This window comes from Lynx canadensis, chromosome C1 (assembly GCF_007474595.2).
Source record: "Lynx canadensis isolate LIC74 chromosome C1, mLynCan4.pri.v2, whole genome shotgun sequence".
In the NCBI taxonomy this organism is placed as follows: domain Eukaryota; kingdom Metazoa; phylum Chordata; class Mammalia; order Carnivora; family Felidae; genus Lynx; species Lynx canadensis.
The window spans coordinates 194847532-194862889 of NC_044310.1; the positions used below are offsets into that span (position 1 = coordinate 194847532).

At 36.3% G+C, this 15358-nt stretch overlaps 1 protein-coding gene across 1 annotated transcript in view; it reads right to left on the reverse strand.

Annotated features, from left to right (window-relative positions):
* Nucleotides 1-400: 400 nt before the first annotated feature.
* The window catches only part of ACADL (acyl-CoA dehydrogenase long chain), a 45837-nt gene continuing 30879 nt past the window's right edge, over nucleotides 401-15358 (reverse strand). The window contains exons 9-11 of the mRNA XM_030326931.1: nucleotides 10453-10580; nucleotides 6498-6584; nucleotides 401-814 (exon numbers count right to left, since the gene is read on the reverse strand). Coding sequence (XP_030182791.1) covers nucleotides 721-814; nucleotides 6498-6584; nucleotides 10453-10580 — 309 coding nt within the window. The 3' untranslated portion in view covers nucleotides 401-720. The remainder of the gene's footprint in view (nucleotides 815-6497; nucleotides 6585-10452; nucleotides 10581-15358) is intronic.

The window sequence follows — 15358 nt, forward strand, 5'->3', positions numbered from 1 at the left end:
CTGTGCTGTCAGCATAGTCTGAAGTGGGACTCGAACTCAAGACCTGAGCCCCAGAAACCAAGAGTCAGATCCTTAACCAACTAAGGCACCCAGGCACCTGATAAGCCACCACATTCTCTAGCTGGAGTTGGGCAAATGAATGCTCAGTTTGAGTCATAGTGGATCCAAGGCAATAAGGCAAGAGGGCTTCCTGCTTCCACTAAAAGCACTCATCACAGTTTCATAGAGACTCTTCATAAGCTTTTGTTTGAAGAAATGATTCCACTGCTTAGAAATAGGTTTAGGGGAGGGTGGTAGAAAACATTTGCATTGTATATTATATTTATTTTTCCCTTTCAAAGTCAATGATCTCTAACTGCTATTAATGTTTTTCTAGTATAATAACAAAACTATTGCTGTCTCAATTTGAAAGCAATTATTTTTTATTTATTTATTTTAGAATTTTAGGGAAAAACCAAACACCAAGGCTTCTAGAATCAGAAAATATTTGCCTTTTAGCTATATAAAAATTAAAAGTTAAGCCTATCCTGGACAATTTTAGAATCTTTGAATTCAAAGATTTCTCCTATCATTGTACTAATCTCATATTTGATTTCTCCTTCAACAGACAGAACATATAAAAACATGTTTAGCATTTCCTCCCTTTCCAGGTTGCATTTTATCTTGAGTAGATTTAAAAGCAGATTAGTTGTAATAGGATTCCAGGATGTGGGCAGATGTCTACTTGTCACGGATGATCTCTCTTGCAATCAGCTCCTTCATTATTTCATTGGTACCACCATAGATTGGCTGAGCGCGGGCATCCACATAAGCTCTAAGTAAATCAGAAGATGATTGAATGAATAAATAAAAGATAATGGAAGTTATAAGTTTTGTCTCAGCAGGAAACTATTGATTCCTTTAAAGTATTCATTTAATGAAATCCAAAAAATAAAAGTTCTCTATAAATTACTTTTTTTTTCAGTATGGCATTCATCCTAGATTTGTATAATTATCAAATTCTATTAAGGTACTGATCATTTGTACAGCTTTTAGTTTGCTTGATGTTTAGATTACAATTTAGATTACAATTTCAAAATAACATTAAAAAAATGTTTATTTATTTTTGAGAGAGAGGGAGCATGAGCAGGGAAGGGACAGGGAGAGAGGGAGAGAGAATCCCAAGCAGGCTCTGAGCCATCAGCACAGAGCCCGATGCAGGGCTTGAATTCACGAACCTTGAGATCATGACCTGAGAAGAAACCAAGAGTTGGTCGCTTAACTGACTGAGCCACCCAGGAACCCCAATAATAACATTTATTAGTATGTTTCATTTGATTTAATTTTGTAAACTTCAGCACATATACTAGCATTCTAAAAAAGGCTGTTTCAGATTTAGAGTGGATAGAATGTCTCAATTTATTATTATCTTTAATGTTTCCTTAAAAATGTTGAAATCCACTGGTTTTATAGGAAACAAAAGAGAAAAGAAAGTATCTATTTTCTAACATCCCTTAGATTTCACCACCACTGCTGCCATCAGGAGTATAAATCGATGCTTTAGAAAATATTACTTCCCACAAAGTTAACAAGTAACTTATTTTTTAGAAATGGTTAATAGTCATTCCAGTAATGTATGACATTAAAATACTGAGTAGCTGAGTTTACACACACACACACACACACACACACACACACACACACACACACACACGTTACCAGGAATTCACTTTCGGTAGCAAAGATAGCAACCGTGATACTGTATAGTTGTTTTTACCTTTTCTCATTTCATTTTATCCTCTCAACTCCAGCATCAGGAAGGATAAATATTATTATTGTTTTGTAGGTAAGGGAACTGAGATGCAGCGTAGTTAATACACATATTAATTAGTGGTTGTTATTTAGTGATCACATAACAGATAATTGGCAGGCTGGATTGAGAAGGTAGGTATCCTGCCACTTTGGCAAGTATCTTTTTTATTATATCATAGTATTTTCATTGGCCCAAGCATGTAGGATTAGTTATTGAGCTTTGGACTCAAATTCAAAGGCATTTTTTTTTCAAGCATAGAATCTATTTTTGGTTTTTGCTTTTTATTTTTTAATGTTTTCTTTAATTTAACATTTGAGACAAATTAAATATGCTGGCTCTCTAGGAACATGACCAATTCTGGACTCTTCATATTCTTCATGGTACCTTATAAAAAGTAAGCATTCAGTAAATATTTACTGACTTAGTGCATTACCAAGGAATTTTAGAGTCTCAATACCTACTTTTTGTTGAAACTTGGAATCTAAAGACATTTGTATTTTCAAGTATATATATTTTTTCTTTTGAACAGATTCCATTGTTGCTTATGGAGCACTTGCATATGGAGAATCTACGTGGCACTTTGGCCTACTTCAGCAATCTCAACGCTTCCAGACATTTTTGGATTGCATTGGGCTTTTTTTTTTCTTTTTTTCACATTAAAGAAATTCCAATGGAGTAGGTAATGAAAGAGATCAGTAGACCTTTTATAGGTTACTAATTAAATTCAGTCATCAACTAAAATTAACAGAGAAAGGCAGCAGAAGGAATGTTTAACCACACAGTGATGGAGCTCTTTATCTCAGGCTATTCTTCCTACATGGCAGAGAGGTCTTGAAATGGCAATGCTTAAGCCTCACCTCTTACAGGCCCCAAGCCTAATGAGTAAGAGTGAAATAAGTTCACTAGCTTAAGACCAGTTATTTAAAAAACAACAACAACAACAACAAAATGAAACAAAGCAAAAAAGCAAAAAAAAAAAAAAAAAAAGAAAGAAAAAAAAAAGAAGCACCTGTTTTATCTGCAAAATCAAGACTCAGCAATACACACACATAAATACACAAATAAAATAGCTTAATCCGAGGATACAAGAAACACCATTAGAGTGATTTTTTTCCTATCAAATCAAAATCTGTGCACTGCAACCACATAACCCCTAGTGTGTCTAATCAGCCTTTGATATTATCTACTACTCTATCTCTTGTTAACTTATGAAAAGTTCTTTCCTTGTATCTCTGGGGTGAGAAATAGCAGTCTAGTTTAAAAGTTCATACAATCTTTGAACTAACAAACCGGCCAAGAAGGGGATTATTATTCTTGAAAGGAAATATAAGTCTCTCAAATTGAAACCAGGGATTTCAAATAAGCCATCAAGCTACAATTTTTGCTTGCTACTGACCTGAAGGAATCGCCTCTAAGAAAACACAGAGCAAGACTTACTCTGCACTCTAATCTTAAGTCATGTGGATGGGTGACCCCTCACCTCATGTATCTTCCTTAGAACCCGAACTAGACTAGACAAACTAATCCACTACATGTTTACATTTCCAGCAGCGGTTGGAACAACACACTTAAGTATAAAAATAGAGACATTCATTATGATTTGACTTTCTTAGCATTGTGAATATTGTGAATAAGATGGATTAATATTACGAATAAAACATGAAAATGCACAGAAAAAATTCCAGTGATGATTTAATTTGTGCTAGCATAACTCAGTGTTTACTTCTGATTTCATGACTACACAAAGATAAAAAAAAAATCTGCTTTTGATTAAGGCTTGTTTGAAGTAGTTCTGAAAGGATGTACCAAAATCCAAGTCCAAGGATTGCCAAAAAAGTAAATATATAAATAAAATCATTTAGTTACTTCACGTCTACATTCCCAAAGAAAGGAAAAGCCCTAGTTGTTGCTGAGTTTTTATAAAGGTTATAAATTATACACACCCTGTGATTAAAGCTTTCTGAACTAATTTTACAGAAAATTAGCAGATTATATCTATGCTGCAGCTTCTGTTCTTAATTTAACTTAACTAAAATGTTTATTTTCCTCATTAAAGACCATAAATGTATCAAATGTTTCCAATTATGTTTGCCAAAATGATAAATGTCAAAGTCAGTTTGAATACTAATTTGATAATTTTCCCTTTAGATAGTATGTATTTACATTAAAATTAGAATAGAAAAAAAAATTTTTTTAAGTTTATTTATTTTTGCAAGGAACAGAGAGTGTGTGTGCACAGGGAAGCAGCAGAGAGAGAGGGAGAGAGAGAGAGAGAGAGAGAGAGAGACAGAGAGAGAGAGAGAATCCCAAGCAGGCTCTGCACCATCAGCACAGAGCCCAATGCAGAGCTTGATGTGGGGCTTGATGTGGGGCTTTAACTCACCAACCATGAGATCATGACCTGAGTCAAAGTTAGACACTTAACCAACAGAGCCACTAGGAAAAAAAAAAAACAAAGCAAAACAAAACAAAACAAAAAACAAAAAAAACCTAGAAAAAAACTAAAAAAAACTAAAAACAAAAACAAAAAAATCTAAAAACTAGAAAAAGTTTTTAGAAGCCCATAGCATCCATATTCTCAGATTCAGAACTAAACCAGACCTGTCTCCATATAGTAAAACTTCTTTAAGTAAGTTTTATAAACTGAAAATATTGTTAAATTAGAGGAAAGGTTTATTTTCTACAGCGATGACAAGAAATGTCAAGGGGAAGAGGGAAAGAGGAGATTATGGAAGTGGAGAAAGAAATATAGAAGAGGATGCTGCCTACTGACAAACCAGTACTGCTCCAAACTAACAACAAGAATATTCATGTGTAAGAGAGTAAAAAAGGGTGCATTTAATTTCTTTGGAAGGAAATAAAAATTATATCTGGAAAAAATTATTACTTTTGACTTGTTTTTTAGAGAAAATAATCAAATGCTTAAGATATGACAACTTAGATCTTTTTCATGTGCAAGTTTTTTCCTAAAGTGCCTTTTTTTTACTTTTAAAAAGTGATATTTTTAAAAGAATACATATAAATGACCAACGGTATATGAATAAATGCTCACTGTCACCAATCATCAGGCAAATACAAATCAAAACCACAAGGAGACATCACCTCACACCTGTGATGATGGCTATTAACAAAAAACAAAGGCCAACAAGTGTTGGTGAGAATGTGGAGAAATTGGAACCCCTGCACACTGTTGGAGGGAATACAAAACAGGGCAGCTGTGATGGAAAATAGTATGGAGGTTCCTCAAAAAATTAAACAGAACTACCACATATCCTAAAATTCCACTTCTAGGTATTTATTGCAAAGAATTGAAATCAGGACCTGCAAGCAATATTAGCACTCACATGTTCATTGCAGTATTATTCACAATAGCCAAGATGTGGAAACAACCTAAGCGTCCACGGACAGACGAATGTATACGGAAAATGGAATGGAATACTAGTCAACCTTCAAGCAGAAGGAAATTCTGCAATGTGTGACAACTTGGATGGACTTGAACATTCTGCTACGTGAAATAAGGCAGTCACTGAAAGACTAATACTACATGATTTCTACCTATAATGAAGTATCTAAAATAGCCGATTCACAGAATCTAAGAGGTATGATGGTTGTCAGGAACAAAGGAAGGGGATAATGGGGAATTATTAATCAATGGGCATAGGGTTTCAGTTAAGCAAGATGAATAGGCCTTAGAGATCTGCAGCACAACGTTGTACCTACACTTAACAGTACAGCATGGCAGGGTGCCTGGGTGGCTCAGTTGGTTAAGCATCTGACTCTTGATTTCGGCTCAGGACATGATCTCACAGTTCTTGAGTTCAAGCCCTGCATCAGGCTCTGTGCTGATAGTGCAGAGCCAGCTTGGGATTCTCTCCCTCCTCTCTCTCTGACCCTCCCCTGCTGACATGCACGTGTACTTTCTCTCTCTCTCTTTCAAAATAAATAAACATTTAAAAAAATACAGTATGCGACACATAAAAATTTATGAAGAGGGTAGATCTCATGTTAAATGTTCTTGCCAGGGTAAAATAAAATAAAATAAGATGAAATAACTAATAGCCAATGCAAATTAAAGGAAGAATAATAACCTATTTTCTATGCATTATGTTAGCACAAAGTTTAAAAAGCAAGAACATTCATAGTTTAGGAGGATAAGTTATCCTCAGACTTTTTTCATTTGAGTAAGAGTTGCTACTAACTGGAGAAAGTGATTTGGCAATGTATTAAAATTTAAAATGTGCATATTTTTGAAATAGCAATACTACTTTTGGAACTCTGTCCCATTGTAATCGAAAACACATGTATCTAAGACAAACGCATAAAGGTGTTCTGTCGCAGCATTTATTGCTTGTCATAGCAAAAAAGTAGAAATAACCAGATAATGGTTAACCAATAAAATACAATATTCAACTATAACAAAAGTGATATTAGTCCTTCTGTAAAACGATTCAAATAAAGCCAAGTTTTATTATATACTGATCTCTTCCCTTTCTTTAAAAGCGATAAAATCCTTTCTTTAAAAGGTTATCAGGTGGGCTGATAACCTGAAGCTGTTTCATCTGGTTGAACACACTCTGTAGTCAGCTGACAAATGCAAAGATTTTGCATCTCTTTTCCCTCTACACTCAATGCACAAAGTACAGGAAAGAAATTTTCCTTTTTCTTCACATCATCCAGAAGTGTGTACCACAACAACCATACTCACTTTGTAATCGGGTGCTCCCACATGTATCCCCAGGCTCCATGGAGCTGGACACAGTCATAAGCTACAGTGTTTTGTAACTCACTTGCCCTGGATGACCAAAATAAAAAGCAAAAAAGGAACACTTGAAATGGGTTTTCGCGAGGTGCTTCACAATCAGGAAACAAATAATTTATGACTGTTTAAATACATACATTTATCAAACAATTACAATTAGACATATTAGCCAACAAGAGAAGACTGATATAAATTACATATGCAATAAACTTCTGGAAAGTTTTCATGTAATGAATACTTTCTGCATCAATTGGTTCTGGCTGGGCTTTTGTTAAAGCTAGAAATAAAAAGTGGAAAGCATAGTCTATTAGGTTTTGGGCTACTTTAGGCTTGAGAAGGACATAATAAAAACTTGAATTTTGTCTAATTTATTTAAATTCTCCATATAATCTCAGTTAAATGTATAGTTATACAGCCATCTATTTTCTTTTGCCTTGTGATATGTCTTTTTCTCCAAAGATACCACTTCTACCCGAAAGTTGCAATTCTGAATTTCAGTAACTGTGAAAAAAATTTTTTAGAGTTTTTCAGAAATAAACTGAAAGTAAAAGTGAAAACCTAAAAAGTACTATTAAAGTACATACCATCATATAGGAAACTTTTAAAAGATTACTTGGGTATTATTATTCCCAAAGTATATGTATATTAATATGAAATACTTGAGAAATATTCTTGTTTGGTCTCATCACAGTAATTTTAACTACCATTAAAATTCATAAGATAACTGGTAGGGATTTTATTCATCTCAACATAAAAATATAAGTTCAAAATTCTTTTCACCCCATTTTTCTTTTTTTTCTTTTTTAATTAGAGATTCCTTTTCATGTTTATTTAGTTTTGAGAGAGAGAGAGAGAGAGAGAGCAAGCAGAAAAGGGGCAGAGAGAGAGGGAGACACAGAATCTGAAGCAGGCTCTACGCTGTCAGCACAAAGCCCGACATGGGGCTCAAACCCACGAACTGTGAGATCATGACCTGGGCCAAAATCGGACACTCAACCAAATGAGCCACCCAGGCATCTCATTTTTCCCTTAAAAATTTTTTTTAAATGTTTATTTATTTATTTTTGAGAGACAGACATAGTGTGAGTTGGGGAGGGGCAGAGAGAGAGGGAGACACAGAATCCAAAGCAGGCTCCAGGCTCTGAGCTGTCAGCACAGAGCCAGATGTGGGGCTTGAGCCCACAAATCGTGAGATCATGACCTGAGCTGAAGTCTGGTACTTAAGCGACTGAGCCACCCAGGTGCCCCTCCTTTTTCTTTTTTTTTTTAACCTCTGCCCACAACATGGGACTTGAGCTCATGACCCTAAGATCAGGAGTTGTATGCTCTACTGACTGAGCCAGCCAGGCTCCCCTAAAAGTATTTTTCAATAATGGGAAACCTAAAGCAAAAGTAAGCATAGACACATTTGCCTATTTTAAATAATTTTTAACTCTCAGCAATAGCCAAACTATGGAAAGAGCCCAAGTGTCCATTGACTGATGAATGATAAAGATGTAGTATATTTATATAATGGACTATTACTCAGCCATTAAAAATAATGAAATCTTGCCATTTGCAACAACGTGGATGGAGCTAGAGAGTATTATGCTAAGCGAAATAAGTCAGTCAGAGAAAGACAAACACCATATGATTTCACTCATGTGGAATTTAGATACATGTGGGAAACAGATATACATATGGGAAGGGGGGAAAAAAGAGAGAGAGAGAGGGAAGCGAACTATAAGAGACTCTTCATGATAGAGAACAAACTCAGGGATCGATGGAGGGTGGTGGGTAGGGGATGGGTTAAATGGCTGATAGGTATTAAGGAGGGCATTTGTTGTCATGAACACTGGGTGTTACATGTAAGTGATAAATCACTAAATTATACTCCTGCAATCAACATTATACTATATGTTAACTAATTAGAATTTAAATAAAAATTTGGGAAAAAAATAAGATAACTTTTAACTCAAGCCATAAGACAGGTGAGGATGTTTCTAAAAAGTACAGCAACAATATAATGATTAACAGGTAAGACTCAGGAGGCAACAATATTTGGAATTCTATAAATTTTTGCATTTGGCAAGTATTTTAGTGAAATATTCACTGGGTATAACTAGCTGCTTCCTCTCCTTCAATGTGAAGTAACAGTATGTCTAGAAACTTGGTGTTTTTAAGAACAATGAGGTTAATAGCTATCTGAATATTTCTTTTTCTAAAAATACCTTGCCTAAAAAATTTTTACACTTTTCCAACTAGTCACAGGATTTGCTATAAATGTAAATGTAAAACGTCTCCCCCTAAAAGAAGTTCCCAGTAATTCCACATCAGTTCCAACCTGGCAGTTTTATTATTTTGGAATCATTTCATAAAGAACTATTCTGCATACTTCTCCACTCTAGTTCTGACTGAACTGAACACAGGTTAATGAATAATGACAGGAATTTTCTTCTAAGTTATTTTTGGGCTAATGAGATATGAGAATGTTTGTTTTTAAAACAGAGGAAACCAAGCCCATTTTCAGTATCTGATTTAAACCATGTTCTTGCATCTTAAAATAAACAAAGGCCTTATAGGAGTCTCTTTTCAATTAACTCATCTTTAATACAATTGCTAGTCATCTTTAATACAAATGAAAGTTCTTTCCAAATTTAATAGGACACTTTCCCTTTCACTTAATAGAGCATGTGCAACTTCTGATTGGATAATCAATTTTTCAGAAATTTTTCTTAGATCTGGACACATTTTAAAATCAAAAATGGAGTCTAATCTACTCATTTCAGAGATATCAAAATGTTGGCCCAGAGAGAATTATTAATATTTTTAAGTGTATTTATTTATTTTGAGAGAGAGAGAGAGAGAGAGCACAAGAAGAGGAGGGGCAGAGAGAGAGGGAGAGTGAGGATTCCAAGCAGGCTCCAAACTGTCAGCACAGAGCCCAACTCGGGGCTCAAACTCATGAACCGTAAGATCAGGACCTGAGCCAGAATTAAAAGTTGGACACTTAACCGAATGGTCACCCAGGTGCCCCAACCCAGAGAGAATTAAATTTAATTATAGTTATTTAATGAAAGAATTGGGATTCAATCTCAGGACTCTAAGTGGTAATGTTCTTTTGTGGTCTCACTATACTGCCACTCATCAGATAATTTGAAATTGAACTACTACTTGAATGAGTTAATCAGTCATCCTATTTCAATACCTTAATATCTTACTCTTTTTTTAAATGTTTATTTATTTTAATGTTTATTTATATTTGAGAGAGAGAGAGAGAGAGAGAGAGAGAGAGCATGCACGCATTAGTGGGGGAGGGGCAGAGAGAGAGGGAGACACAGAATCTGAAGTAGGCTCCAGGCTCCGAGCTGTCAGCACAGGGCCTGATGTGGGGCTCAAACTCACGAACTATGAGATCGTGACCTGAGCCATTAACTGACTGAGCTACCTAGAGGCCCTAAATGTTTATCTATTTCTGAGAGAGAGAGAGAGAGAAAGAGAGAGACAGAGACAAAGTACAGAAAGCGTGTGTGGAGTTGGGGAGAGGCAGAGAGAGAAAGGAACAGAGGATCCAAAGGTACCTCTGTGCTGACAGCAGAGAGCCCAATGCAGGGCTCGAACTCTCGAACCTTGAGATCATGACCTGAGCCGAAGTCAGACTCTTAACTGACTGAGCCACCCAGGCGCCGCAATATCTTATTCTCAATTGCAAGCTAAAAGTTAAATCAACTCGAGTAATTTTTAGCACACTATAAATAGGCTTAATGGGACCTTTCAGCGTTTTTTAAAAAGTTGGTTCCTACTGTTAGTTTTCATTTTCACAGCCTTCTTCTTTTAAGACCCTCAAGGTTGAGTTTAAAGTTGGAAGAATTCCATAACAGTCTATGCAAACACCACATTTTAATTACTGAGGCATGCATACCAATATTTCGCCATGGCAGCAGTGGCAGAGTCCAGACGTTTCTTTTCATGCAGCTGGAGACAGCTGTCCACAAAAGCTCTGGTTACACAAATGTGTGTTTTTAATTCTGCCAGCTTATGCTGCACTGTCTTGAGTTTAAAAGAAATGAAAGGGGGGGAAAAAAGTGAGCATACTAAAAGAGCACATTTTTAGTCACCTAGCATATCTAAAATTATATAATAAAAGACCTTTAGAGCAAAACAAAAGTGGAATTACTGTTTGTTTGTTTGTTTGTTTGTTTTACTCTCCAAAAGAGGCAAATATTAACCAAACGGCTTAAATTTAAAACCCACAATACTCATCACCACTAAGGAAAGTTGTACTAGAAGATGGAAAAAAAAAAAAAAAGAGATAAATGATAAATAACATCTCATGTTTTAGATTAAAAAGTTTAGACCATTTAGGGAAACTGCTTGAAAACCAGCATGACTTTAATAGGTGAGCACCATCTTGTGGTATAGTCCTTTAAGTACAGCTGTTAAAAACACCTATTTTCCTCTGGAATCTAAAACCATGAAGAATTTCTCTCTCTCTCTCTCTCTCTCTCTCTCTCTGTCTCTCTTCTATTTTCGAGAGTGAGAGTGAGAGAGAACTGAGGAGAGGGGCAGAGAAAGAGAGAGAGGGAGAGAGAGAGAGAATCTTAAGCAAGTTCCATGCTCAGCATACAGCCTGACTCAGGGCTCCATCCCACAACCCTGGGATCATGACCTGAGTCAAAATCAAGAGTGGGTTGCTCAACTGACTGAGCCACCCAGGCACCCCCCCAACCTTTTTTTTTAAGTATACATATTTTTTTAATTAAGTATATATATTTCTCTATTCTGATTCTTTGTTCTAGAGTAAAATAACAAAGTAACAAGCTGGAAAGACAACATTAAAAACATTAATTAAACATTATTTTATATTGGGAAGTAGTTAATCTAGATCTATAGAATGCAGTAGAAGAACGACATCAGCACTCAAGAGATCAAAGTCGTATCCTTCAGCCTCTTCCGCCTCTCTCCACCCTCCCCCACTGACCCCCCTCAATAGCTAGTCTCTAACTTGAACTGAATGGTCTGGAATGGTCAACAACGTCAACATATTATACTTTCTCTTGCCAGCCACAGACAACCTATAGCAGCCTTGGAAATCATTCTATCTAGACTATTCTCAAGTGTTCTTGACTGCTTTCATTTCAATCAAATATTTTTACATTCCAGATTCTTGGCTCCCACACCTTAAATTCTGAGTTTACATTTGGTCTCTTTGGCACCAACTTTTGAACCTCCTTCAGGAAACTGACTTGGATTTGACATATTGGCTTTCCACTTTGAGTAACTCCCCAAAATACACCCCATTCTAGTTGACCTCTCAAGTTCAAGGCCCAGGACTGGTCAGCTGGCTTTCCCTTCCTTATGAAAATACAGGCAGAAACAGAGTTTTGATCATTCCGCTATGGGATTTATAAGTGAGACCTTCACTGTGGCTAAAAAAAGCATGGAAGTTAGTGAAAAAGGTTGCACAGTTCAACTCAAACAAGACATTAATATGCCCCACCTATGTACTGGCAAGTTCAAACCCAAGATTGAGTTCCCAATAGGAAGGCTTCAGGGACCAGATTCTCATGAGGATGCTGGCCCTGCCTGCCATTCATACTGGTTATAGCAATTCTCAAACCACAAAACTGAACCTTTCAACATCATTGTAGTGGGGACAGTTTGGGAACTTTCCATTTCTAGAAAAGGAATATAATAAGACCGTGGACCAGGCAAAACCAGGGTGTCAGGAGGAGTAGGAACTCTGAGGGACAGATTCCTCAAGAGGTGTATCAATATAACTACCATACTAATGAAAAACTCAATTGACTGCCTTTCCCTTGGCTTTATTCCATCCTGTTCTAGAAACAGACAATATAGCTGGCACCTAATGGTTTTAAAACCAAACAGTAGGATGGCTGATGCCACACATTTTCCACCTCTGTATCCTGGCCTCTAATTCAGAACATGCTGGGTCACATCAAAACTTTCTTCCCCTCTCACTCTTTCCTTACATTGTCTATCTCCCTTTCTAGCCATTTATATTTAATTAGGCCAAATCTCTACACAATAAATCAGCACAGAGTTTCCCACCTCTGCCAAGATTACTCATAGAAAATCTAGAGATAGAACAAGAAAAAAAAGTGGGGAAATATTCTATACATTGAAAACAGATGAGTATATATTCCCTCTGAGCCGACTCCTGGCTTCGTTCAAGGACACCAACCATGATACTTCATTTGGAAGATAAGGGAGAATCTGACAAGTGTCCAGATAGTTTTGTCCTCTCCCTATTGTGATGGCACACTTGAAAATTTATGTACTATTTACAGTATGAAGGAATCAAGATCTCTAAGCCCAATTCCCTTCCATGAGAGCTGTTTTTCTGGGAGCTTCCAGAAGCTGAAGTTAAATTTTAGACCAGGATGGGCTCATTTAGAACTCTTTCTTTTAAAAGAAAAATGAAAAAAATTTTTTTGTTTAATGTTTACCTATTTTGAGAGAGAGACAGAGAGTGAGCGGGGGAGGGGCAGAGAGAGAGAGAGGGAGACAGAATCTGAAGCAGGCTCCAGGCTTCGAGCTGTCAGCACAGATCCCAATGCAGGGCTGGAACCCAGGAATCATAAGATCATGACCTGAGCCAAAGTTGAACGCTTAGCTGACTGAGCCACCCAGGCGTTAAAGAACTCTTTCTTTAATTCGCTTAGTGAGGTCCACAGGTTTGAAGAAATTAATGCCTCCAAGAGTACATAATTTACTCTCTGGGGATAAGCAGATTATATTTGCATATTCTTGGCATCACATTGGGTGTTACTATATAAAATTTGTCTGGGTTCTTTACCACAGATATTGTATCTAGCTTTCAGAAATTATTGTGTAATGGGTGGTGGCTAATAATTGTACCACACATTATTAGCAAGGTGTTTTTTGTGAATGATCAACACTTGTAACACTACTTTTAAACATTCATTACTAATCGCTAATAGATAATACTACAGCTAGCATTTAAATAAATTCCTCAAAACTTACTAAGTGTATCAGATCAAGTCTCTTTCAGAGTTCTGAATGACATTATTCTCAGAATCATGGAATTTTAGAATTGGAATACACTTTGGAGAGGTTATCCAGCCCATATTCCATTTAAACAATACTGTTAATTGTACTGTAATATATTATGATTCAAATATAAAATATAACATCTTCGGTTTGCTACCTAATTTTATAATTAACCCCACACTCAAGGTCTTAAGAACTGGATAATTACATTTTGGAGGAATGTAAGGAAGAAGTATCATTTTTTTTTTTTTCCTCTCCTATCCTTTTCATAATATTCTGTGCCCTTAGACTCAAGAGCACATCCCACACAGGAAATAACTAAAGTTTGTCTTAGAAAAGAACATTACATTTTCACTTCATCGCCCATGGGTGAGGGAAGTGAGGAAAGAAAAAAGGTCTATCTACTTTCAATTTCTGGGTAGTAAAACTAGGATAGGAGTTAAGAGTGTACGTTCCAGGACCGCCTGAGTGGCTCAGTCAGTTAAGCGTCCAGCATCGGCTCAGGTCACGATCTCAGGGTTCCTGGGTCCCAGCCCCGTGTCGGGCTCTGTACTGACGGCTCGGAGCCTGGAATCTGCTTCAGATTCTGTGTCTCCATCTCCTCTGCCCTTTCCCAGCTTGTGCTTTGTCCCCCCCCCTCTCTCTCTCTCTCTCTCTCGAAAATAAACATTTGAGGTGTCTGGGTGGCTCAGTCGGTTAAGCATCTGACTCTTGGTTTTGTCTCAGGTCATGATCTTCCAGGTTTGTGAGTTTGAGCCCCTCATCGTTGGGATCTGCGCCAACAGCAGGGAGCTTGCTTGGGATTCTGTCTCCCTCTCTCTCTGCCCCTCCCCCACTCACGCTGTCTCTGTCGCTCTCAAAATAAATAAATAAACCTAAAAAATAAACGTTAAAATTTAAGAAAAGATTTAAAGAAAAGAGTGTAGTTTTCAGAGTTATAATGTCTGTGTAATCTTGGGAAACTTGCTTAACCTCTCCATGCCTCAATCTCTTTATCTGTAAAATGAAGGTAAAAAGAATGCTTATAAAGAGAGTTGTGAAGAAAAAAACAAGATAATCCATTTAGCACAGTGTCTAGTACATGGGAACAATGTAACAAATCAGTCATTATCATTATTTAATAACTGAATTTTACCATTTTATTATCTAATCCATGGAAAAATCATAAGATTTGACATCAAATATCTCCATATTTGAATGAATGAAAAGGAATAAAAATCTTATAATAATTGCAACTTAAGTATGGTTAGGTCTCCATTCTACAAAGAAAATGATTTTTTTGTGAAATGCACTGAAATGGTCAGAAAGGCCCCAAATGTTCAAAATTCAAGCATAACAAAGATAAAGGAAACTGAATAGTTAAATGATTGTAAAATGACATTTGGCTAAGTATAATACAACATTTAAAGGTCTTCTATTTCATATTAATAACTGGAACAATAGTGTACCAAGCTCTAGAATAGGAGGTGTAAGCATATATTGGTCATTCATCTTCTTTGAATACATTCCTAGATTGACTATGAAAATATTCAAAGATCTTTATTTCAGTAAGGCAGAAAGATTAGAAGAAATATCCCAGAAATCTGAGAACATAATAAATTTACTTGAAAAACCAGACTACAGGTAGCGTAGTACACTGGTGGAAGTGATACTACTGCCACCTAGTGACAGTTTGGTAAACTCCCTTTGAAAGAAGGTAGTGCTTCATAAAAGAGCGCTCGCTTTGAAAAAGATTAAAACTATATTCTCTCTTTTTGCTGTCAAAGTGTATGTATTTATTTAGTAAATATTAG